Genomic DNA, 25105 nt, shown 5'->3' with positions numbered 1-25105 from the left:
GAAGTGCTGGTCGGCTGTGTCACCGCTAGATGGCACTGTTTTGCTTTTATGGCTTCCGACTTTCAAAAGCCATATTTTGCATTCATTTATTTATTTATCTATCTATTTATAATTCTTATTATTTCCTACTTTATTGAACACTTTTTAAAATACATCAGAACAAGACACATCACACCAGAGTTCAATAAATGAATTCAAACGGAGGGCATTATGAGGAGGTCAATCAGTAATTAAAGTGTGTATAAATTGGTAAGATTGTTGGGCTTTTTAAAAAACGTTTGCATAATTCATTTTTATGTATAGCTCCATGTCATTAAGAAAACCAATAAATACTGGAGAAATTTTAAGGAAGATTAAATATTTTGCTAATAAAATCAAATTACTAATTTCAAATATTTTTTTTGGTTTTCAAATTCAAGGCCAAATGTTACATCATCTAAGATTGGAATGTTTTCTCATTGTAAGTGAACCCATACTGGAAAGCACCCACCAAAACCCATCTATTTAGGTGCAGTTGTTTTTATTTACTCTACCTACACATTTGTTGTGCTGAATCTAATACATTTACGAACACACATGGGTTCTCTTTAACTAGATGTCTTTGTTCTGTTGATTTATCAAATACAGACTCGTGCTGATGAAGAGACAGCACCATTTAAAGAGAGTACACATATATAATGCTGTCTCGCACCTCCACCTTTGCTTTAATCCCACAGAAAGTCCAGACTGTAGAATTTGTCTGAGAATTATTTTTTAACAATACTTTTTAAGAGCTTAAATGCATTATCCACATCAGACATAGAAAGCAACTGCATTTATTGGACTTTGGCAGTTCACACATTTCTCCTGTTGGTTTACTGAAACATTTATTTGATAATAAAGACTTTTGAAGACTTTTCTTTTTGCCACTGCTTTTAATTGAACTATTCATATCTTAAACTGCAATGTAACTTTTATTCATGTATTTTTTCTTTTAATGTTTATTTGATTATCTTTGCTTTTTAATGACTGCTTTTAAATGCCATTTTCTTAATGTCTTTCATTTTTGTAAAGCACTTTGAATTGCCTTGTGTTGAAAGGTGCTATAAACATGTCTTGCCTTGCCTTGTCTTATAAGAAGGATTCTGAATGATTTTGGTGATTTTTTAAATTATTGAAAATAACTTCAATAACTCCACTGTTATACATAAAGTGCTACCAAACTTCCTTCACATATTAACGGTCTCCTGTTGATAACACTTACTGTGAAGAAACGTGCTTTTGAAAAGATTTGGTGATTTTATTGCAAAAGCACATTTCTCCTAACAAAGTGGTGTAGAACCAGCAGAGAAGTAATGTGTGTAGTCATTTTGGTAGCACTTCACCGTATAAGTAAGAGTTATTGAATATTTCCAAAAAAGAGAGATTCAACACAATTATTCAGAAGTGTTCTAGTATAATCAGTATGGGACTATAAATGTGCAAATGGCATTTAGTAGCATCTCACCATTTCAACAGTGGAGTTATTGATTATGCTCCACAGGAGCAATTCCATACTTTAATTTAAATACATTTTTCTGTATTTTTATAGCTGAAGATAGAGACCAATTTACATTTTTCATCTCAGATGCTGCGTTTGGATAAAAATGAGGTGGCAGCTTGTTTATCGTATACTACAGAAACTTGATTTTGTGTTCTCATCCATCAGTATCTTTCTATCTTTATCAAACTGCACGATAGAAGGACTAGCATTGGAATAAACCAGGGCACTGCTCCATTAGGCTGCAGGAATGGAAATGTGAGGACAGCAACTGTCCCTCCCTGGAGTATTTTTAACCTAATGTGCTGCATGAGGTTTAATATTGTTTCTTTACAAATCCTACATACACACGCTGACGCTGATATACAACATTATATTAATGATAATGTAAATGCTTTATAGATAATGTGAATTTAGTTTGCATTGTTTCCAACACATAAGATTCTTCATACCACTTGCGAGAGCGGATTTATTTGTGTGCACAAATGTGTGTGTTTGATGATTGCACAATGTGTGGACTGTCTGAAGTGATTGGACCAGAAATAGGATCTTTATGTCTCCCTCTATTGTCTCCATGTATTTTTGAGACACAGTTTACTTAGGATAAAGTAAAGCAGCAAGAGTTTTATCTTCAATTGATAATAAATTTATGCTTTTTCATACAGGTCAGATAAGGTCCCAGAATTGCGATCAAAATTGCATCTGCCCATTGTTGCACATCCACAAAGCACGTGAAGCACACACACAAAAGTACAAGTTGTCATAGATACTGTTTTTCCAATATACATATATTTCATGATGTTCATCAATATAATAAGACATTGATAGATTTACACTACAATTATTTTATGTACTTTAGTTTTTCATTCAGTCTCCTCTTCTTTACGTTGAGTCAGCCTTGTTTAATGTCTAATCCCATACCAAATGACAGCACAATAAATCTATCAATAAATAAAAGCAAAGGGGGGAAAAAAGATCAAACATAGCACATTGCCCATGATCCTCCAGTCTTGTCCCTCCTGAAAGTCCAGAAGACCAGGGGCAATATGGGCCTTCATTCAAGAAACCCCAGTCCCAAAGATAAATCAAAATCGTTCCTCAAAAATAAACCGATTTAAAAAAAAAGAGATATCTCATAGATACAAACAGCAATCTGATGTAAACTGTAGAATCAATCTAAGCATTCTGGACAATTTAAGGTAAAAATACTTTTTTTCCATTGACTTCCCATTTTCTTTACCTTTACCCATCAGTGTTTACATACAAACAATTCAGTGACATCTGGGGTTATTACTTAATTGATGCGAAAAGAAAAACACAATATTTGGTTAGAAAATAAAACATATATTGAGTAGAATATTGTTACATTATAGCAATCCAGTGAACATTCAGAGACTCAAAAGGTTCCCTCCCATTGCTGCATTCAAGCCAGTTGGGGGGGGGGGGTAAACGTTGCTCTGTACGTTTCCACGGGTATAACTCAAACTTTCGAAGACGGTCTGCACATTTTTTTTGTGGTGTTGGCCATTTCCAATTGCCTCCCAAATGACCTGAATGCAGCGTTTAAGTTTCAATGAACAATTCTTGAGGTTGACATAAGACAATATTCTCCACAGACTCATGTTCCCATCCCACCAAAACAGATAAACCACAACAAAAAAAGTGCCACGATGTTGAAATAGATACGCACTTCTTTTCGAACAGACAGTAAAGTAGCGGAACAAAAGAGAGCACTCACTTCATTTTGACCACTGTGACCAAATGTGTTGAGCACTCACAACCGTTGGATCCATGGATAACACAGAAGTCCTACCCCAATCAGTAGTGTTATTTCACTTCAGCCCACTGTGTGGTTAACTACTGCATGATGGCTAAAAGGACCACATTTGTAACCCTATGGTGATGTTCTATTGCCGAAAACCCAATTTTACACTTTGCTAATATAGTTTTGTCCTCATATATATTTTGGTAAATTGCTAATACCTTAAACCTGAGGATATAGGACCCCCTACCCCCCAAAACACCCCCATATTACAACACCAAACAATGCAGATTTTTTTTAAACGTTTTTCTAGGTTTATTTTTAATAGCTATAGTTAGTTTATGTCTTTTCATTTTAGAACTTGGCAGCACTATGGAGACAAAAGAAGAAGAGTTGTGCTATTATTAGTTATAGGATCATGTGTCGGAATATTTGTTACAGATTAAAGAGGCTCTCCCGGGGCGGACTGTGTTTGAGATTTGAAGCACTCGGCCCTTGTGTTTTGGTTTAACTTGCATATTAGAATGGCACACTCACAAGCCAAACTGACACACCATATACATAGTGTGTAAAAGGTCCTGTAATCTGTGGATAAATCGGGTTTAAGCTAGTTAAAACAGACTTGTATAGTTAGGATAACCTGTTTCTCTCCGCTTGTTTTTGATGGCAATTGGCAGCGTAAGCATGGAAATCTGGTCTTTGGTAATCTTCTGCAGTTTACTTTTGCTCTGTCGGGAGGGGGAGGAGGGGGTTTGCTAAGGTTAGGGTCCTAATAGAATGGCCGGCAGATCTGCGACCTGTCTACTTTTGTACTTTAGTGGTCAAGGAAACAACGTGCACTCACTCTGAGATTTAAGCGGCCTAATCTGTCGGGATAAACTAGGGATATTCCCCACACAGAGCTATTCTAACACACACACACCACACCACACACCACACACACACACACACACACACACACACACACACACACACACACACACACACTGTAGGATTCTGAATCAGTAAGTAAGTTGAGCAAAAGGGGGGCAGGTTGGTCTACTCAGCTGGTGAGGAAGGTAAAAAGTCATGTTGAAAAGAGACAAGGCTACTAAGGCTTTACACACACGTTTTGAAATATCGTAGTGTTTTTTTAAAATAGTTTTCCAAAGACTCCTGTCCATCATTTGAGTTTTTTTTACAAGGACATTAGTGGCAGTAGGAGCATGAGCTGAGTTGCTTCCTGTTCAGTATGTATTAATGCACACTTAAAAACCCTCTGTTTCATGAGACAGAAATGTTATAGAATAAGTGATTTCCAATGTTTTTAAGGTCTTAGATTAGATCTTAAAATAGCTTCAAATCAACACACTTGTATGTGTAGGTTCATATCATCTTGTATACATGTGTACAAGGCCTTAGTTTGACTCTTAAAAACCAGGCGCATCATGTTTCCTGCTCAAGTAGCCTACAAGGTAGAACACACATGAGTAGATGCCGGAACATGTAAAACAAAAAAAGTTTTTTAAGACTAGACCAGCGAGGGTACCAGTGAAAGAAAGAATTGCAATAAGAATAGAAGCCTCTCCCTTGTTGCTTGGCAGTGTATAACGCACAGAGCTGAATTACAAAAAACACACCACAGAGGTAAAGAGGAGCTCACTGCTGTTGGCAGCAGATAGCACTAATTGCACACTTCCTCTTTACCTGTCTGTATCACACAAAAATATACTATAATAAAAATAGAATCTATTATATTTAAAAAAAGAAAAAAAAGGCCTTAACTATAGGGAGAAACACTGAGACAGAACCACTGCGCTAGCACAACACTCTTCTTCGGAGTGCTACTTTTATATATTTTTTGAATAATTGCTTCTCACGTTTCTTGTCGCTAAACCTTAGACAGTAACATTTCTGAGCCTACCCCAAAGTTGCTGACCTAAAACTCAACTGTGAATCTGACATTTTCCTCATTTACCTCTGTCCCTGTTTCTGGATTTGCAAATAAGGCTGAATTGTCTCTTTTTTCTATGTGCTCTTCAAGTGGAGAGGTTTTGCTGCACGACGATCTCCTTTGGCCAGGCTATTGACCAGCCAGACAGCGCCATCAAAAACAAGGTTGTTTGTGCATTTTAAACAGATTCCTTTTTTTACGCAGTCAGCCACTCCTCCACCGCGCGAGGGTATGTTTGACTGGAACTCTTCTACAGTAACTAATAGAAGTGACTGGAGACGCTTTTCAGTGTCCATGTAAGTAATGGGCCAATCAGAATGAACATTTGCTGTATGGATTTTTTTTCATTTATGCATCGGCCCAATTTGATCTCCTTGCATTTCAATCCCATATCCACACGAATGACATCTCCACAGTATACTGTAAGTGTAATGTTAAGATGACATCACCCATATTACAAAACATAATCATTTGGACAGATTGAAGGTCTGATCCAAAACGTACCCTTACAGCTATTAACTATAACTATTATTCTCCTATGTTTTGTATGACCGACGTTATAGACACGAGTTCCGTCGCACGTTTTTTTTTTAAAGATACTTACACTTACATGTGCTACGGTAAGACCATTTGCACTAGACTGCAATGAAGGAATGTTTTCGAAATAAGACACTACGTAATATTTAAATAAAAAAGAAACATCTACAGACATTGGTCCAATCTATGGCAGTTTAGAAATGATCAGAAGAAATTGACGTGTTCAAGCATGCTGACAGACGAAGATGGAAGGTGTTAGAGGAGTGAAATGGAGAAAGAGAACACAGATTCTGGGAGGATGGAAAGGGCTGAGAAATGATGATGAATACTAGGGATTAGTTTAACAATTCATGCATTACTTGTAGGTTTGATCAATATCAGTAAGCACTTACTTTCTTGGAAAGCCAGCAAAGAAGCTAAGACTATAACATCAAGTTATAGAAATCTGGGGAAATCTCAAGGGCAGTTTTGTCTGTGTTATAGTCCACATTTCTGTAACTTGATGATATTTCCTAACAAATTTTAGATCTCCGACTTATGTTGGACGTTCTAAGTGGACACGAGTAACACGGATGAACTCTAACGTAAAATGATATTTCCATCGTGAAATGGAGACGAACTCCACTGTGCAAAAATACACCAAAAAGAGAGAGTAAGCAAGGGACAGACGGATGATGATAACATGCAAGATACACACTTTGATTAATAGGCAGTAGTTAACGCTGAAGCATACGTAAAATTAATACAAAAATTAAAAAATACAAAATGCACACACACACACACCTACAAAACAGTATATATCAGAATAAAACTCTACAAAGAACTATATATATCAGTTATGTAACAATTATCGCCAACCGTTGTTTCCTTTTCTGTTGTTGCATCGTCACAAGTGTTTGGTTCTCAGTATGGCAGGTTAGAAAAGCCAAGAGGACCCAGAAAGGAGACAGGGCCACACACTCACAGGACAAATATTGACGAGGGTCCAGAGGCGAGGTTGTGGAAGAGGGGGAACCATGGGGCCCTGAAGGTTTAGGGGGGTTATATCGAGGCTATTCGGGAGATATATATAATAAATTATGGTTAATTTTGTGATCAATTTGAGGGTTTCTTTTCTGTTGCAAGGAAAAATTAGACTGGGGTAGGAGCGATTCTTCTTAGGTGCTGAAGTACACTGTAAGAAAAGAAAGAAAGGAAAAGGAGTGTTTGATTCATACTCTGTCAAGTAATGCATAGGTCATCAAACCAACATTTGCTAACAACTTACATTGTCCTGCCTTATATTATTCAACATGTAGGTGTACAATGTGACATTCCGTTTTACAGTTGATTAAAGGGGATTTATGGTTCTCATTTTTTAGGTTCATATATGTATATTGAGTTGCTAATAGAACATGATTACATGCTTTAATGTCAAAAAACACATTTTAGTTATCAATTTGTCTGTCTGAGTATACAGGTATTCACCCTTTGTCTGAAACGCTCTGTTTTAGAACCTGTCTCTTTAAGAACCCCTGTAAAGCTCTGATTGGCTTGCAAAGAAAATAGGCCACACCCATAGAAACAGCATGAGAGTAGAACAGATATTGAACCCATTTGACTAGTTCAAAGAAAAATGGCACTCCGACTCTGATTCGCCAATGGAAATAGAATGAGCTGCCCACTTTTTTTATTACAGTGTTCTTAATATAGTTCACTATCTGTGTACTTTTTAAAATCTTTGTTTAAAATGTTATGTATGCACCATGACATCAAGTCAAAGTCCTCGTACGTGTGAACCTACCTGGCAATAAACCTGATTCTGATTCACCTCTCACAGTTCTTTGCAATGGCAACGGTGGACAAATAATGGCCGCTGCTCTGACCATCCTAATGCCTTGATTCGAATGTCTTTTCTACTCTATTCTATTTCTATAGGATTTTCTTAGCAATGATAGTTCTCTAGCCTTAGTGGCATTACTGAAACAGGTGGGGCGGTATATTCTTATGAGCCTGCACATCTTAATGACTAGGCAGCCAATGAGAAACTGACTGGGTTGTCTTATTTTACAGTTTGGGCCTTGGAAGGCATATGTTTTCGCACAAGCAATGAAAAAACATTTTCATAACATGTGAAGTCCATTGAGATTACAAATCTGTGTTGATTATGGATGGTTTCTTACCAATAATGACGATGAGGACAATCAGGCATATCACACCCAGGATAATCATCATCTGTAGTCAGGGGGTTTCAGAAAAGCTCATCAGAAAAGCAGTCAAAATTGTCATTTCTTTCGTACAGTATTTGTATCTAAGCACAGTCATTTCATCTGTTTCTGTCTTGTTAATAAATCATAATTATTGTTCTTTACTGTTCTGTAAACAGGGAAGCTTAAGGCTGCTTTTATAAGCAGGCACTTGCTATTCGAGTAAGCGTGCCTGCATGTTCTCACCTTGGCATTCTTCCACCAGTATTTATTCTTCAGTTTAGCAGCGCTGGTCTCAAACTGAGAGGCTCCAGCCTGCAGGGCGTCGGCCCTATCGTCCAATTCTGACAGCTTCTGATCACGCTCCAGAACCTTATCCACGTTTACACGCATGATATCCACAACCTGGGGAGAGACACCAGATAACCATGTCGATTATTCAGCTATCGAGGCAGAACGAGTTTATTAAGTTTTACATCAAATCATGTTGAAATTTGTATCGAGTGTGAGCAATAAGAGAAGATTAGATTACCAACAGATGACTATTGAAATAAGTTTAAAGCGTAAATGTTGTCACAACATGTCTTTGGGTTTGAGGAGAGGTGTTCACTCACCTCATCCACCTGCGCCTGCGTCTGCTGCAGACGACGGTTGCTGGTGAGGTTGGGGGGCTGATTCGCTCCATCAGCTCCAGGGGCTCCAGCTGGGGCAGACCTAATGATACAACACATTTAAAGAATCAGTGGTTATATTAAGCTTCTGCAACAAGATATGACAGTAGGTTTCCCATGTGTATTCTAATACAGAAGACAGATCCAAGGTAACAAGAATGATATAAGTTTATTAAAGTTAAAGGTGGGGTAGGTCATTTTGGAGAAACCAGCTCGAGTGCGCTAGAATTTGAAAATACACAGCCAGAAAAAATCTGCCACTTCCTTACAGAGCCCCTCCTCCAACACACACGAACGCGCACATGACCAATGAGGGTACGAGATAAGTTTGTGCACAGATGGAAGGCTGACAGGCAGGTAGGCCATCCAGTTATTTTAGCCGGGCCGACTAAAATGATTGGTCGTGCTTTTTACAGTACCACGGCTTCCACAGATGACATTTTTTTATGGATTTTTTGTCAAAGCATTTAATATATTCATTGCTATCGGGATGTTAAGAGCATTCCATAGAATATAACAAAAAGTGTATCTCGAGCCGGTTTCTCAAACTTACCTACCCCACCTTTAATACATTTTTATATTTAACCATATCTTAAATGTTTGATTTTCTAATTTTTCACAAGAAAGCTCATTTGAATTGTTTCAATGTTTGATTAGGTGTCTTACTGTGCCCTTCCTAATTACAGTTTCAGAGTAAAGTGCTCATATACTGCAATAAAGATTTCACATCCAATAACACCCTATGATCAATAAAGACATGTACCTTGTAATGCTATATCCTTTTGAAAAGTGTCTGATAGGAATCGAATGTAATATGTTGTCTTTGAGGCGGTATGTGGGAAAACAAGCTACTATGTGAATGATAGAAATGTGTTGGGTTATGACGATTCATGTTAACCATGTTTAATACATTGACACATATGAAAGATTAGTATATGAGAATTGTATTTGCCCAATGAGGAGTTAGAAGTATACGTGAGGGATGGTCATACTTATGTATGTGTGAAAGGTAGCAATGTGATGTGTGTCCATTATGTCACTACAATTGGGTTTGTGACTGTATATCAATACATGGGTACCTTGCCCCACTCCTGCTCTATGATATTTGATAACTGTTACTCATACGTATGTTAGCAAGGGGCTACAAATGTTAATGTGTGTGCTTCCAAATATATAATTTGAGCGAACTGTTTGTTGTTTTGAAATTACTGAGTTAGTATATTTGCTCTAGTGGGATGTAGCTGTGGATCGAACATTGCCTGGAGCTAACAGATGACGGCGACATCATGGAAACACAAGGGGTACTCTGCTATTTATGAAAGATATGGAAAATTGCACCCATTTATGTTGGGTTTTGAGATTCAAGTTAGAATCAGATATAATTTGTAGGATGTTAGATTTTCTGAGTTTGAATAACGAAAATATCTGTGTGTAAGTGCGAGAGCCCAGCTAATGACCTACTTTACCAAAGATAATTGACCACCACGCACCACTAATGACCTCAGTGAGAGAAAGGCAGTGAAAGCAAGAGCGGCATTTACATTGAAAAGTGGAAGCTCTGAGAAAAAATGTCTGGTCTTTATGTTGACATGTACTTGTTTGCAGCAGGAAAAACATATCACCACAAATACTCAAAGTATACTTGGTATATCTTTATTTCTTGATTCTCAACCGGTTCCATCGAAGCCCCTGTTGTTGATTGTGTACATCTTACATGATAGAATAACAAACTATGTTGAGTGACAGCAAAAACCACAGACCATCAAAAAGAATCATGTTTCAGCTAAGTGACAACCTACCTAAATAAACAGTATTGGTATCATTTCCCTATTAGTCAAATTCAGGAAATATGGATACATAAAGAAACTGCACCCTAAAATCCAGTGCATCTTGACATTGAACGTTGTCTGATCACTAAAGTGAAGATCTATCCCTGCATATCACTACAGCAGCACAAGAAGCAAGCAGAAAAACAGTGTGATATGTTGTGCCCATATTAATGACGTTATATCATCATGCAATTTGCTCAAACATGATGACACTTCCTATAGCAGCAGATTGATACATTAAAAAACAAATGAAGAATGTTTAAAATACTTAAATATTTAATGAAGTAGTGGAGTAGCCCAGCAGGCTAAATTCTGCCAGCTTTATTGCTATCTATCTAGCCGGAGTAATCAATACATTAGACAATGAAGCAGTTTCTAAAATTAGAATGTGAGATTGACTAAGTCTGTAGTATCGCCTGGCAAAGTAACCTTGGTTGTAACTCAGTGTGAGAAAGAACTCTGTATAAAGGTCACCTTTACACGCTCACACATCACTAATCCTCTAACAACAACAAATCCCTTTCAATAGGGCCCTGATGGTGCCGGTGGTCCCTGTCGATGCCAACCAGCCCTAATAGAAACCCACAATGTGAAATACACAAGGCTGCTTGCAGTGTACGGGAGAATTTCTATTATGAATTTCAAATGAAGATATACAGTACTTCATGTGTTGGATGAAGAATGGTTGACATTCCCTGCCTATACATTAAACTCTATCGCTTCGATGTAATTACAGTGTGGTTTGTTTCACTTGTCTGCAAAGATTATTATCACCTCTGAACTAACACCTCAACCAACCAGGACCAGTAATTATTGCACCGACAAAATGTCCCCCCAGGCTCCACTTCCTGTGAACTCTGCCTAATGGGTTTGATGGAGGGCAACCTGGGTGTTTTGTAACTGTTTTAATCCTTGCCACTTCGGTGCTTAATCCTTACTTGAACATGATAAACTGAGGGTGGTCTCTATATGCTCCACCTATGGCATATGTAATGTTGATACCACCACCTCTTTATTGATAGATGTATTGATTACAGTGATATGTTCAGAAGATATTGGTGATCAATAAAGCCTGCTCAACCTATTTCCCTTGATTCAACATCTCAACCATTAGGCCATAGATGTCCATCTTTTGACAAAGAAATCTGCCTACCTGCTGGTCAAATTAGATAATAGACATAGCATAATAACACATCACAATAAAGGTTAAACAACAGAACAGTAATAATAGGAATTCACCTTCGAAACATAACAAATATTCATTTTGTCATGAAGATGAAATAATAAATTATCAAGATTTAGGGAAGACAGAGCTTATAAAAAGTAATTTAGTGTCCAAAAATGGCTCCTGCGACACCTGTGCAAGGTTTAAGGACTCACTGATATAATGGTGTATCTGATTTTACACACCTTACATTTACATATTTAGATAAAATATCATAGCATCATTTTTTATTTGATATTTTGTATGTGACACTAGCTACTCTGTTCTTTGACCCTGAGAAATAATGTTTAGAAAATGCATAATTTGCTTGGTTTCAGATATTATAAAGAATATGTTATGTTTGTCAAAGGGTGGCAAGCATAAACAGCTGTCTTTCTATGTTAGGCGGGTTTCTTTGACAAGCCCTAAGGTTTTTATTCCACCTGTGCATTGTCTTAGGTTCTTTTATTATGTAACCTTTTTTCTTTCCTCATCATACGCACACACAAAGACATAAAGAATGGATTTCTGTTTGTTTGCTCACTGTCATGGGAAAAGCACCCTGTCTGACTTTGAGCACTGGAGAGCGACATTTCAGCACTGGACAGCGCCTCAGCAGCCAGACCAGAAGCTGTCTGATCCAGCCTCACTGTCCCATTCTGTCTGATGTCTCTGAACCTGACCCACACAACACTCACTTTCTCCCCTGTCTGACTGTATACAGGGACACACAAGGCATACATAACGTCCTGTAACACATCACGACGAGGCCTGTAAATACAGTGCAAGCCTGCAACATAGAGGGCGGGGAGCTTCCTTATATGGGGGGTTGGATTTCAAACACTTGGATGAAAAAATACAACCAACATGTCGGTGACAAATGTAACATACAGCCCACAGAGGGAGCAGACATGTCGCCCCAGCTCAATGGCATGTCGTGTGTCGGCAGCAACGTTTTAACACAAACTGACAGGCGAGGTTGTCACGGCTCTTCTTTCCTACCCCATTTATGTAATTGTATAAAACAAAAGGGGAGAAACAATCGACAGGGAGGTGGACATTTTACAGGTTCCATTTCCCCCTGAAGTCTGCCTGAAATATAGTGAGATATATAGCTGTACGCCCTCGCACGACAATCGACGACATACAGTAGGAGGCTAGGCTATCCCCACCCCCCGCTGTGGGTTGCAAATATCACGTAAACTAGGCCTAAGCCTACTTCAGAGCTAATAATATCATCGTCTATAAGCAGGTCTTTGGAGTGTTCGTCGAATAATGTCGACGCTATAAATGTTCAACCTGGTGCCCTTGCTGTTTCTTGAATTAGCTTAATCGTCACCTGTGGTCAGAAAGAAAAGGCCTGCAAATGTTGAGTAAGGACAACAGGGTTTTTGTACACGGTGTATTCTTCATGTGGTTTTAATTAGCCTGTGGGTAATCGCACACAGACGGTGTCCTTTCAAACCAAACCAGTCCAAACTGGAAAAGATGCGCGCGTGCTGGCTCCGGTCGGCGAAAAGCAAGAGACAGTTAAATAAAAAAAGGCACGCGACAGACAAGGAGCTAGTTTATCGTGTAAAAGCCGAAAAAATAAGCTTATAATGTGTTTAAAGGCGATACACACCCTCCGTATGCTCCAAGGTTAGGCCGACGCTTTAGCCTCTACATTTTACGTTCGGATCATATTGGATAAATAACAGGTGTAAAATGAAATTAAACAGCAGTATTTAACAAAGATATACTGACTAACGTGAGACCTTTTACATAACCCCTGTATTTAATGGAAAATACACACAAGAGACCATTCAGACACCATTAATCCCACGTAGCCTGACAACATCCGTCGTGAGGACGATATTCATTAATAAATTAGTATTTAGAAAAAAAGAGTGCCTTAACGATGTTGTACTCACATTTTCCTGGTTGTATTGGCTGGACAGCTGTGCTGAAATCCGGACTGGAAATGTAAGCGCTTAGTAAGTGGCTGGCTGGCAGATGGATGTGGATTGCCTTCTGCGCTCCGCTCTACCCTCTGGCTCCCTTTGGTTGGTTATTGTGTCGTTTCCCTGCCTATATAGCCTAGGAGGAGCACTGGCTTCTATCTGTACAGACTGAGATGCGTTTCCTCCTCGCTAAAAAAAATCTATTTTCCTCTTCCTATTTCTACGGCCGATGAGGCACCTGCAGGCTAATTCCGGAGCCCGGCGCTGTCAGAGTCCGTGCAGTAATGAAGGAGTAATACGGAGCCGCCTGGATTAGGTGGACAAAGATGGCTCAGTGACGTCAATCGCGGCGAGTTTCATGTTGAAATGGGTGACCACCGGAGACATCAAACACACCGTTTTATCGCCCAGAACAGCACTGTTTTTATATATTTAAGTGGCTAAGGGGACTCTCAGCATATTTCCTTTGCATGCATTACATGTCATGGTCTTCTTTGGGTTTAAAACTTCATTAAAGGGGCTTATTTTGACTACAAATCTGTGTGACAACAAAATGGCGTTCCTCAAAAGGGGGTGTGGCCAGCTTCTCAGAAGGTGTTTGGTTATCATTCATAGTAAATATGGACAGGGATGTAGTGGAGAGTAAAACCACCTGCAAATCATTTACCACCCTTTTGGTCGAGGAACAAGGCTTCACTGTTATTTCAGGTTAATCTGCATTACATCCAGTGTGCTGCTGTTAATTGTAAAACATAATTCTGACATAATTATATGTGGGGGTCATAGGTTCCATTTCTGCTCCTTTAGTAGATCCCCTAGCAAAGCAAAACAAAATCACATAATTACTCATAAACAATATATTCAAGGCAAGAAAAAAAACGAGAGGGGTACGTTTTCATTAATTTTGCATTTTGAGAATAAAGTCAAAAGGTTGATAAGGCAAAATGTTGAAATTAAATGTAACCATGGTTTCTTTGAATCTTTTACTCTTTCTTGTATAGTGGAAATTAAAATCACTAATTTTTTTCCCCCCTTAATGTCCATAATCAATTTCACTTGAGTTCGACTTCGGTCTGTACACAGCGTCCTTTGTTAACTAATATAAACTGTAATGTAACATTTTATTAATAACTAAGTAAAATGTTGCTTCACTAGCTGGTCAAACAAAGCATACACATATCAAGTTAACAATCCTGAAGACCTTTTAAGGCAAAATGTACTTTTCTTCAATTATGATCAGTTAAGAAACACACAAATCAAACTCTCCACCTGTAAGTTAACCCTTACAGAGGTTGAGGCTGTAATGTATTTGTTTGTTATTTAGTAAATTCAAAATGAGCCCAGATTGGGTTTTTCAAAGAAGCAGCACTAAACTGGAATTACATGCAATTGTAGCTAGTGCAAGTTGTAAATAACATTACTTAAAATACAAAAATATTCAACACATAACAAGGGGTTGTCCTGCATGTCACTGGAAGTAGACAGAACATGTATGCACACTGGCTCCATATGCATTTCACTTTAATATGGAAATGGAAATGGAGTGTGCAACGTTTTTTTCTATACTTAGTATTGTTATGTAAAAAGTAAGAAAAAACATTTGAAATCAGACAGGTGATCTTTTTACTGAACATGTCTATGAGTTCCTCTCCTGCTTTTCTTTGGCTATAAACAACACCATCAGCTGCTGTTTTTTTTTCACCTTATTTAATCCTCCATTTTTATAAATTATTCAAGCCATACAATTACAGAGCTTCACTGCAACTTTTTTTTTAAACACATAATGCAATCTTTTAACCATAAAAAGTGCCATCTGAACCCTGCCTGTACAAATGATGGATATTTTGTGTGGTTCCAAGGAGGAAGTGGTTTCAGTCTTTTGGTTCATTGGGTGACTCACACTCTTAAGAGCCCACATGGTGGTGCTATAGGACAGCTCTGTTTGAAAGCCTGCAACCAGTGTTGTTTTGAAAAGTGTGCAGTGTTACACACGTTCTGTATTTACAATGATGTCACACTAGTCAGTTTGTCTTCTCTTTGGGGGTTATCTGCAGAAATCCAACCCTGTTAGAGTATACTCTCGCCTTTAGAAAATATCAGGAGAGAAAGCAGCTAGTAAATGTTTCGAGAAGAAATCTGGAATTATAAAATCCTTTTTATGCAACATATTTCATATTTGTATACCTGGTTTTGAATGTGGGAAACACAATGCTAAGTAAACGTTTTATATATTGTATTTATGGAATCCTTTAACTCATTGTTTTTATTCTGGAAAATTTCAATTTAAAACAGAATAAAGCTTTGTAGGTCATATTAATATACGTTTCCTAATAACATATGCTAATCATCCATCTTTTCTGAGCTTTATGGCAGGAAATAAAGAAACAAATGTAATTATTTAAATGATGATTCGGAAATAATTGTTCACGTTGTGGTACAGCATCCGTTGTTATTGCACATCTGTTGGCAGTTAGTCCAACACAACACACCATAACAAAAATGAACAGTTGCTCGACGATGTTTTTTCTTCCATTGCTCAACGCAAATCACTTTAATATACTTTATATTAAATGCACATATAAAAAAACAAGTCATACTTGAATTTTAAATTTGCAAATCAATAGTTTTCATTATATATATATATTTGGATTTGAGTAAGTTCCCAACTCCCACAATGCAAACAGGAACTGGCAACACTGAGAATAAATTCATTGTCATGTATAACCCGTAACTATATCTCCCACACTGTGATGAGGGGAGAATTGTAATGTGTGGGCGTTCCAGCTACATCACTTTTATTGTAGAGCTCAGATAGGCAAGTCTCGATCTATAATTGATCAAAGCCCTGAGCTGTGACTTCTTTTGGAAAAATGTATGCAGACATGACTCATTCTCCCTCACACACACAAAAACACACACACACACACACACACACACGCACGCACGACAGAGAATTCTTTATAGCCCGCATCTAAAATGTGAGATTTGAAGTATGGAATATTCTGCTCAGACATGATGAACCATGTGGACAGCAAACATAAAAAAAACAAAGTCTAGTCTAGACAAACTGGCTATATGTCATCTAAAACTATAAAATAGTATAAATATCAAATCTTGCATTACAGTCAGTGACACTGCCATGTTTGTTCCTGTCTTATGTGGATAAAGTTGAAGGAACTTTGAAGATTTGTCTTTGACATAAAACTGCCATATTTTTCCTAAAAGGCTCCAGAGAAGATATTTTCACACAACAGTCAAAGAATGAGTTTCAACAGAGCTGGGACATTTATTTTTTTGTTTAAAAGTGCCTTTACAGTACCCCATGAGGTATACCATTTTGATGAGACAAGACAAGTGAGGTTTTGAATGACGGACAAAAAGGCATGGTGTAGAAGACATTATAGTCGTATGGAGTTACACACACTGAACAAACCGTTTCAAGATCTCAATTTCATGGCACAATCTAATGAGAAAACAAAATAACAGACAGTGAATCCAGAAATATTGTTTAACATGATAAAATCCTCTCATTTAAAAAGAGGATTTCATTCACAGTTGTGGTCCTATTTTGCATTTTCACACGTTCCCCAACAATCGCAAAGATGTGCATCACCAAAACTACCCATCGACCTTCCAAAAAACCTGAAGCACACGGGCCTACACAATCAAGCAAAACAACCCTGATGAGGTTCTAAACATCTCCACATATTGCTTTTTTTTGGTTGCATTTGTGCAAAAAAGAAAAATCTCAGTGACAATTAAAAAAGGTAAACCCATACACACCTGGGACATCACTAACTCGTGTCGTGTAAGGAGTGATATTGCACTGCTTTTTTAAAACAGAAAAGGTATTACTCTGGTGCCGGACCTCTGTCAGTACACCCAGGATACAGGCACCCATTGGGGGGTGGAGGTGGCCCGCTCCATGGCCTCCTCCACACCTTTCACGCTTTCATCCACGTCGTTGTTGACGAGAACCACATCAAAGAAGTGTCTATATGTGGCCAAAATGGCGTCCGACTCTTTCTGGATCATCAGCAGGTTTTCCGTCTAGTAGGAAACACACAGAGGGTTAGCAGACGCAGGATGGTGTTAAAATGACTCGAGTGTATTCAGATAAAGATTCAGCACCTGGGCAGATGTGGTGGTCGGAGCGATGAACACCACCAGAGGTGCAAAGTCAGCCGTCCGCAAGACTTTCAAGGTCTAAATGTTGAAGAAAGGGAAAAGAGAATTTTGTTAGCATAATTTACCCTTTTACAGTACCTCACCAGTTTCAAAACACAGACGTCATATCATTCTTTTCATTTTGGAAGCTCAACCACAGCTCCTATTCTAATGTGTCTAAACATTTTTGTAGCTTTTTCTTTTCAATAAACAACCTACATGGCCTTTAAAGGGTTAAAATAAGTAACATTTGGTAGGTATTATCCGGACTGATGTAGGAGCCAGAAATGTCAGTGTTGGGATATCTGAGGTATGATTTATTTGGGTGCTTGATTGTTTATACTTTTTGCATTGGGCTTTGTTTATTATCTTATTATTTCTGGATCTATTATGGGATAGATCAGTTTGGTCATATGGGTATGGGCGGCACCCATGGGTAATATAATCACCTATTCACCTGTGTGAGGTGTGTGGGCGAGAGAGTCGCTCTATTTTTTCTCAGCTCGATTATTCAGACAGTATAATTGTGTGCAAATTACAATAACTTGGTGATCTTTATTAAAGTAAGCTTTTTGTTCAACGCATTTTGGATACCAGACTTCATGATGGCGTGTCTGACAAAGGCTACCAGGCCCGAAAAGTATTTTCCTGCTGACGCTACAACTGGTGTTACAGAAAAAAGAAAAACAATGAAAATAACGATATCTAGTGTTTTTATGGCAGTTCAAGATGTTCTTCTAAGGTTACATAATATGCATTAAGGTTAGGGTTATGGATTAAATGGAAATGCATTAGAAATAAATGATCTTGGTTTAATCTTTAACACATCATGAAAATAATAAAATAATTTAATGTAAACAAACTGGCATTAAAATATTTAAATAAATACATAGTTTGGTAGTTATGATCAGGACTGAATGTGGATCCATTATTTAACAAAAATATTTTAATTTATAAGTTTTGCTAGTTTTGTAATGGGATATTTTTTCTTATTAAAAAGTGAGGAACAGACGGTTTATTACATGGAAACATATTTAGCGTGCTATTTACTTTCACAGGGTGCATATTTTTATCCATAACAACATTTTGGGGGGAATTTTAATATTGCTTCTCAGGTTATGCAAGTTATTATCCTCTTTGAAAGGTCACCCTTTAACTTTATGTAACTCTGGGTAAAGTAAAACAAAAAGTAAAATGTCCCTCCATCACAGCTGTGTCATGTGATGTCTTCAGAACAGTCGATGAATGTGTACCTGCGGTTCTACATCCAGCAGAGAGATTTGGTCTTGCTCGTGGATCTTCTGGATGGTCTCAATTTTGGTACCGAACATAAATCCCTGGTGGCTGCCGTACTCCAGGAGCTCATTTCCTGAGATGCACTTGGTCATGGCTTCGTTGGAGATGAAGTAATATTCCTGTCCATCCTCCTCCTCTTTACGTGGGGGTCTGGTGGTGTCTGTGGAAAAGGTTCAAAGACTTAGCTAAAGGACTTTTCAGAAAATGTTGTTCATCTAAGGAAAGGAAAAAAAACCTGTGGTTGTACATACGTGGTGCAGGGTAGGAGAACTTCTCAGGGTATTTGGTCAATAGTGCATTTTTGATATGGCTCCTTCCTACGCCAGGTGCACCTAAAAACAGAAGCATGTTTTTATTTCCAATGACATTTCATGTAACATTTGAGGTTTAATTAGAGTGATGTGCATTTTCAAGTAATATTCTTGAAACACGTGTTCAGTGTTGATGATCAGAAATGCCTTATTTTGCCTCTTAGAATGTTATATACCACTAATAAATACTGTAGCTTACCGATAAGCACCAGTGTTTTCCTTTTGAAAGCAGGGAGCCGAACAACCTCCTCATAAGAAATCACATCCAGCTTGTCAAAAACTGCAACAGAAAATATTTAGTTTTTTTACAGACAAACCCACACTGCAGTATGAATAAAGAAAAGATCAAGATTCCTTTGAGACACTCACTGGAGCTGTGTTTGGCGAGGTACTTGTCTTTGCACTTCTTTTTCTTTCCAAACGGGCTGCAGGACTGGCTGCCCTGCCTGGCCTTGCTTTTACTCGCCACCCTCCTGCATGGGAAGAGAGATTTAGTTCAAGGTCAATCAGTGCTATGCTGATGTTGCACTAACATAGCCATACTATACTGTATATGGAAAAGTCAAACATTTGCTTTGAGACAGTAATAATCCAAAAAGTAATAAGGGATGCACTACTCTGAGAGTTTGCAGATGCTGTATGATGTCCTTTTGTTGTTCTATTTATGTTTTATGTTTCATGTGGAACTACTTGAGCAGGTCTCCCTTAAAAAAGAGATCAATGATCTCAATGGGATTCATCTGTATAAATAAAGGTTTGAAATGAAATGAAATGACAACAGATCACACACACCATATGTTATCACAATCATGCATAGAATTAATAATTTGCCATTATTAATTTACTACCAATTTTAGTATTAGTTTGTACTGCAGTTCTCTGTATGGTTTGTCCAATTAGATTTGGCGTCACCCAGCAGAGGCAGACGCTACACTGCACACACTACACTACATGTCACTTGTTAGACGCTTTTATCCAAAGCGACTTACATACTCAATACTGTGGGCAATCCCCACAGGAGCAATTTGGGGTGAAGTGTCTCAGGGACACAACTACATGCTGACTGCAGTGGGGTTTGAACCTGTGGCCCCTGAGCCCAACACCAATGCACAACCCACTGCACCACACGCCTCCCCGCACACTATACTATATTTTCTACCTCAGTATTAAGTGAACATTAATTTATGACTTCATTCTTAAATATTATAACTTTATTCTCATTGAATGAGGACTTTTTTCTTATAATATTGTCACTATATTGTCAAAATATTACAATATCTCAGAGAACACAGATATAGAGGATATATTTATAAAGTGCAGAACGTTTTGACTACTATCTTATTTTTAGCTGGAACACATGTTATAGCTATAAAAAGTGTTTATAAATGATTTAAAATGAACTATTGTATCGTTGTCATAAATAGATGTGACATTTCATTTAAAGTGGTTTCCCCAGCTAAACTACAAACACAAAAGAGGGGAGAAAGAGTAAATCATTCCTACATGCTGAATGTGTCAACAGATATATAGTAATGAGAAAAGTAAATCCACAGAAGAAAACATATTTGAAAGCCATAAAGGATGCTTGAGATTTTACTGTCACCTTCATTTGTGTTTTCGTATTGCGTAACTAAAGTTATTTACAATTTAAATTGGTGCCTACAAATTACCAGGGCCCCCGAAATTAAGCATTTGATGCTGTTCCCGGTGCAGAATCCCCTGTCCAATATGTGCCCTGTCAATGTTTTAATGAGACCTACGCCCTTGACACATTACATTAAGATTCAGATGGTTTGACAGAGCTGTGTACCATTCCTGCAGCTCCTGGGAGGGGATGAGTCCGGCGAAGTCAGCCACGCTGCTTTCCACTTTGCCCTGCCACCAGTTAGGGTCCTGCTTGTTGATGATCTGGATGATGTCACCAGTTTCAAACTTCAGACCTGCCTCTTTGCACGGGATGATGTCATCCTTAGCGGGGTCATAGTCAAACTGGGCCCGCATGTACACCTGTGGATGAAGAGTGGTGTTACACTTGGTTCCACTGTGGCAAAGACAAACATCATATACCTCAGAGCTTCCAACAACTAAAGATGGTGAAAAGATATTATCGTTTGGTTGATTTTTATATGAACAGAAGATTGATCTCCTTGTTCCTATGTTGTTAGCAACATGGCTACCGCTAGTAGCCTAGCTAACATTAGTCCCAAAGGCAACCTAAAGAATCCCGAAGAACAAGAAACCCAGAACTCAGTGCAGAGAAAAAGACCCAGTAGTATTAATAAGAAGGCAAGTTATTTATGTACTCGCTTATTAGAAATACAAATGTTTTATCACCAACTCTTTGCCTTTTCTTCCTCGTAAGCTCTTTGGCTCTTTTGCCTGGTAGAGTTAACATTACTCTGGTTGTTCTTAACTGGGGATAGCAACCATAAACTAAATTGTCGAGTTGGCCCCTAACTAATTGCTCTGTTATGATTAGTCACCCGCAGAGATGTCCCACCCCTTAGCCTATCAAGTACAATGTGTTGGATTGCTAGCCAATAGAAGAGGGAGAGTCCCGTAGTGATGTCACTATGTTACTGAAGTAAACAAGGGACTACAATGGAGGCGTTTCAGCAGTGGCGGCTGGTGGAAAATATTTTTGGTGGGACTGTTGATATAGTGAGTAAAAACATTTTTTTTGGGAGAAATTACCCCTTAAATTGGGACTTCTGGTGATGTAATGGCCCCATAAAATCGTGGTTCTAGGGCCAGGAACAACCAGGCGGAGTCGGGCTGAGTATGCTAAACTAACTGCGGTCAAGCCAGCCCTCGCGTGATATTGCGGTGCGCGAATATCCTATGCATTACGGTAGATTCAAACAAAATCATCCCTCTGTGTTTAGATGAGAATAAAACAAAAACTGTCCAGTATCAAAGACTCATTTCACTTCAGAGTGATAGCAGGACATCCCATCTAGTCACTCAGAAAAAATCAGGACATTCTGATGTAGAGTTTCAAAATAAAAGACCTTTGAAGTCTCATATATGAGCTATCATCCCTGTTTTTAGATGAGAATAAAACAAAAACTGTCCAGTATCATAGATCCATCTCACTCCAGGGTGATAGCAGGACACCCCATGTAGTCACTCAGAAAGAATCAGGACATTCTGATGTACAGTTTCAAAATAAAAGACCTTTGAAGTCTCATATATGAGCTATCATCCCTGTTTTTAGATGAGAATAAAACAAAAACTGTCCAGTATCATAGATCCATCTCACTCCAGGGTGATAGCAGGACACCCCATGTAGTCACTCAGAAAGAATCAGGACATTCTGATGTACAGTTTCAAAATAAAAGACCTTTGAAGTCTCAGCATAATTACCTGTAAACTCGAGGCACTGGGCAGGCGCTAGTTTTTCATTTGGGGGGGGACCCAGTAAAGTGGGAGGTGCTGCCTACCTGTTGCGTCTTGAAGGGACTGCCAATGTCCGCACCACTCGTGCGCAAGGACGTGGAGGGAGGGAGAGAGGAGCATGAACGTTCACAGTCTAACTCTCACCTGATCTTTTTATGGTGTTTGTGTTGTGTATTCAAGCATATATTGTGGAAAGGAAACTTTGTAAACAGCAGCTAGATTACTACATTGATGTAATCTTTTTAAATATGTTTAAAAAACAGTAAGAAGCAACCCATAAAAAAGGCATGTTGTCGCCCGCGCGCGCCCCGCAGAAAGCACGCTCCGCCACTTTGAATGTCTAGTGCGCCCTTTACTCGGACAACGCCGGTAGTAAACAGGCTACTGCCAATAGGGAGAAGCACTCTCTCCTCGCGCAGTATGACAACAGGCAAGACCAAGCCAAGAAGTAAATTTTAAACATAAAAAAAAAATAGAAAAAAAAAAAAAAATAAAAAAAAAAAACGAATTAGATCTCTTCTACCTGTGCTAACCTGCCATTGTTATTATGGGAATTGCTGCTGAAGAGGACGTAGCCGGGCTCACTCTCCTTACAATAAATACATATACAAGAAGCGTGCCACACATATACATATATACTCCCTTGCTTTCACCTCGCACCTCAAGCCATACTTGGCTGTAATCTAAGACTCGCCCGTGTTAAGCTACTTGAACATAAGACTTGAGGATAATAAGGGCTATATATACACATTGGACGATACACGAAATATTCAGTCTATCTCTCATTCGGCACATCTGATGAGATGTGTGTTCTGATGTTATTTGCTCTTTAAAAACATATTTTCAACAAGCTGAACTCCATTGGTTCTCTGCAGGATAGAACATTTGCTTTTCTAACAATGTGCGCCTCGTCTCTCCGCTCTCGCGTGAGAGTGGTCGCAACTCTGTCTGTACATTAGTTTTTTTTTCAGATACACGAAGGGTAGATCAAGGAAAGAGTCCTGTTACATTCTGAAAATCAGTAGGGACGGAATTGGCTGACGGATCCCAAGAGGTGTGGCCTGCAACGGGGCTAACCTAGCACTCACACCAGGCTTGCCACTCAAGAAGGGTCAAAATTCAGAAAGCGACAGAAAATAGAACTCAGATATACAACCGCGATACTAGCCTGGAGTTCTGCATTTTTACTTGCGCGCTGATACTGCGTATCTTTGGTCCTCATTCATCTCAAGACTAAACGTGATAAGGACTCGCAGACAAGATATTTCATCACCTTGCCTTACTAATTCATGAAACGAAGGCACTGTAATTAGTTATAATAATAATATAATCTTGTTGACTTTATACTATTCCATCATTATATAGATCTTTCGGCCGTGCACATAAGACAAGCTGTTATGTATTTGAGACTATTGTTATTCTTAACGTGATCAGATAGTAGGAGGAATTACCAAAACACAGCAGTCTCGGATGAGCTGCATGTGAATCTTGTGAAGGGTAGTTGGAATGCGTTTAATTCACTTTTGATATTGTCATTGTGCTGTTCAACATTCTACATGGCACCAAGATATTTATTTTATTCACAATGAAATGGGAGGAAGCTGGAAACTTACAACTTTAAATGGATCCATGCTTTCTTATCACTTGAACTTGACCCCAATTACTTCATGCATTGATATATGGAAGCTTTCTGAGAAAAAGTTCACCCTTTAGAACTGAAGAACTGTGAAACTGTCCTGTTAATTTGCTTCCATAGTCGTTGATAAGTGTGGTTGTAATGCATTGCGTAAAGTAGACAGATGTATGAGGCGTGGAATTGTCTGGTTTATAGCCATTTCTTCAAGTATACTATTATATTAGTGTTGCCTTAGTTCATCAGTTCTGGATATGGTGAAATTAATCTTCGGGGCACTGCCGCTCGCGCCTCGCTGCTCTGCTCTGGATTGTGCCGCGATGTGTGTTCGATAGCCTGTAATAGCGTACCGGTGAAGAGGACAAAGAGTCATAAATGTTCATTCTATCCTCAGGTTTTGTCACTAGAGCGCTCCTCAGACTCTAAAGACACTATCTGCGGATAAAGGCACGAATACACAGTTTGCCTATCAGGGCTGCATGCATCTGTGTATGCTATGGTTACGCACTATGCGTACTTAGTATTTTGAGTCTGTACACATAATTCAAATGCTTGTTTGTGCTACTATGTTATTGGTACCTGGATACGAATTGATATGCCGGTGGTCGTAGGGGCGCTCATAAAAAAGCGTAAATGTGAAATAATTTATGAAAAAAATTAATACACATATTGTGATATGTGTAGGGAAGAGTTGTGTTTATCGGAGGGCTCGCGG

At 38.5% G+C, this 25105-nt stretch overlaps 2 protein-coding genes across 2 annotated transcripts in view; both read right to left on the bottom strand.

Moving 5' to 3' along the window:
- Positions 1-2286: 2286 nt before the first annotated feature.
- Positions 2287-13891, bottom strand: LOC104941032 (vesicle-associated membrane protein 2-like). The gene is made up of 5 exons (XM_010766066.1): positions 13555-13891; positions 8552-8651; positions 8184-8342; positions 7914-7965; positions 2287-6925 (listed from the first exon to the last, which is right to left on the bottom strand). Coding segments are annotated over exons 1-5 (330 nt in total). The 5' UTR covers positions 13557-13891; the 3' UTR covers positions 2287-6908.
- Positions 13892-16846: 2955 nt separating this feature from the next.
- Positions 16847-25105, bottom strand: part of mpp1 (MAGUK p55 scaffold protein 1) — a gene marked incomplete at its 5' end in the record, with an annotated part of 12979 nt that continues 4720 nt past the window's right edge. Inside the window, 7 exons of the mRNA XM_010766068.1 lie at positions 16847-17634; positions 17716-17790; positions 19005-19207; positions 19299-19379; positions 19558-19638; positions 19728-19831; positions 21169-21365. Coding sequence (XP_010764370.1) covers positions 17458-17634; positions 17716-17790; positions 19005-19207; positions 19299-19379; positions 19558-19638; positions 19728-19831; positions 21169-21365 — 918 coding nt within the window. The remainder of the gene's footprint in view (positions 17635-17715; positions 17791-19004; positions 19208-19298; positions 19380-19557; positions 19639-19727; positions 19832-21168; positions 21366-25105) is intronic.

Source organism: Notothenia coriiceps, unplaced genomic scaffold, assembly GCF_000735185.1.
Source record: "Notothenia coriiceps isolate Sejong01 unplaced genomic scaffold, NC01 NC01_scaffold00003021, whole genome shotgun sequence".
NCBI classification, from domain to species: domain Eukaryota; kingdom Metazoa; phylum Chordata; class Actinopteri; order Perciformes; family Nototheniidae; genus Notothenia; species Notothenia coriiceps.
The sequence above is the reverse complement of the archived record's forward strand: the minus strand, read 5'-3'. Positions and strand labels throughout refer to the sequence as shown.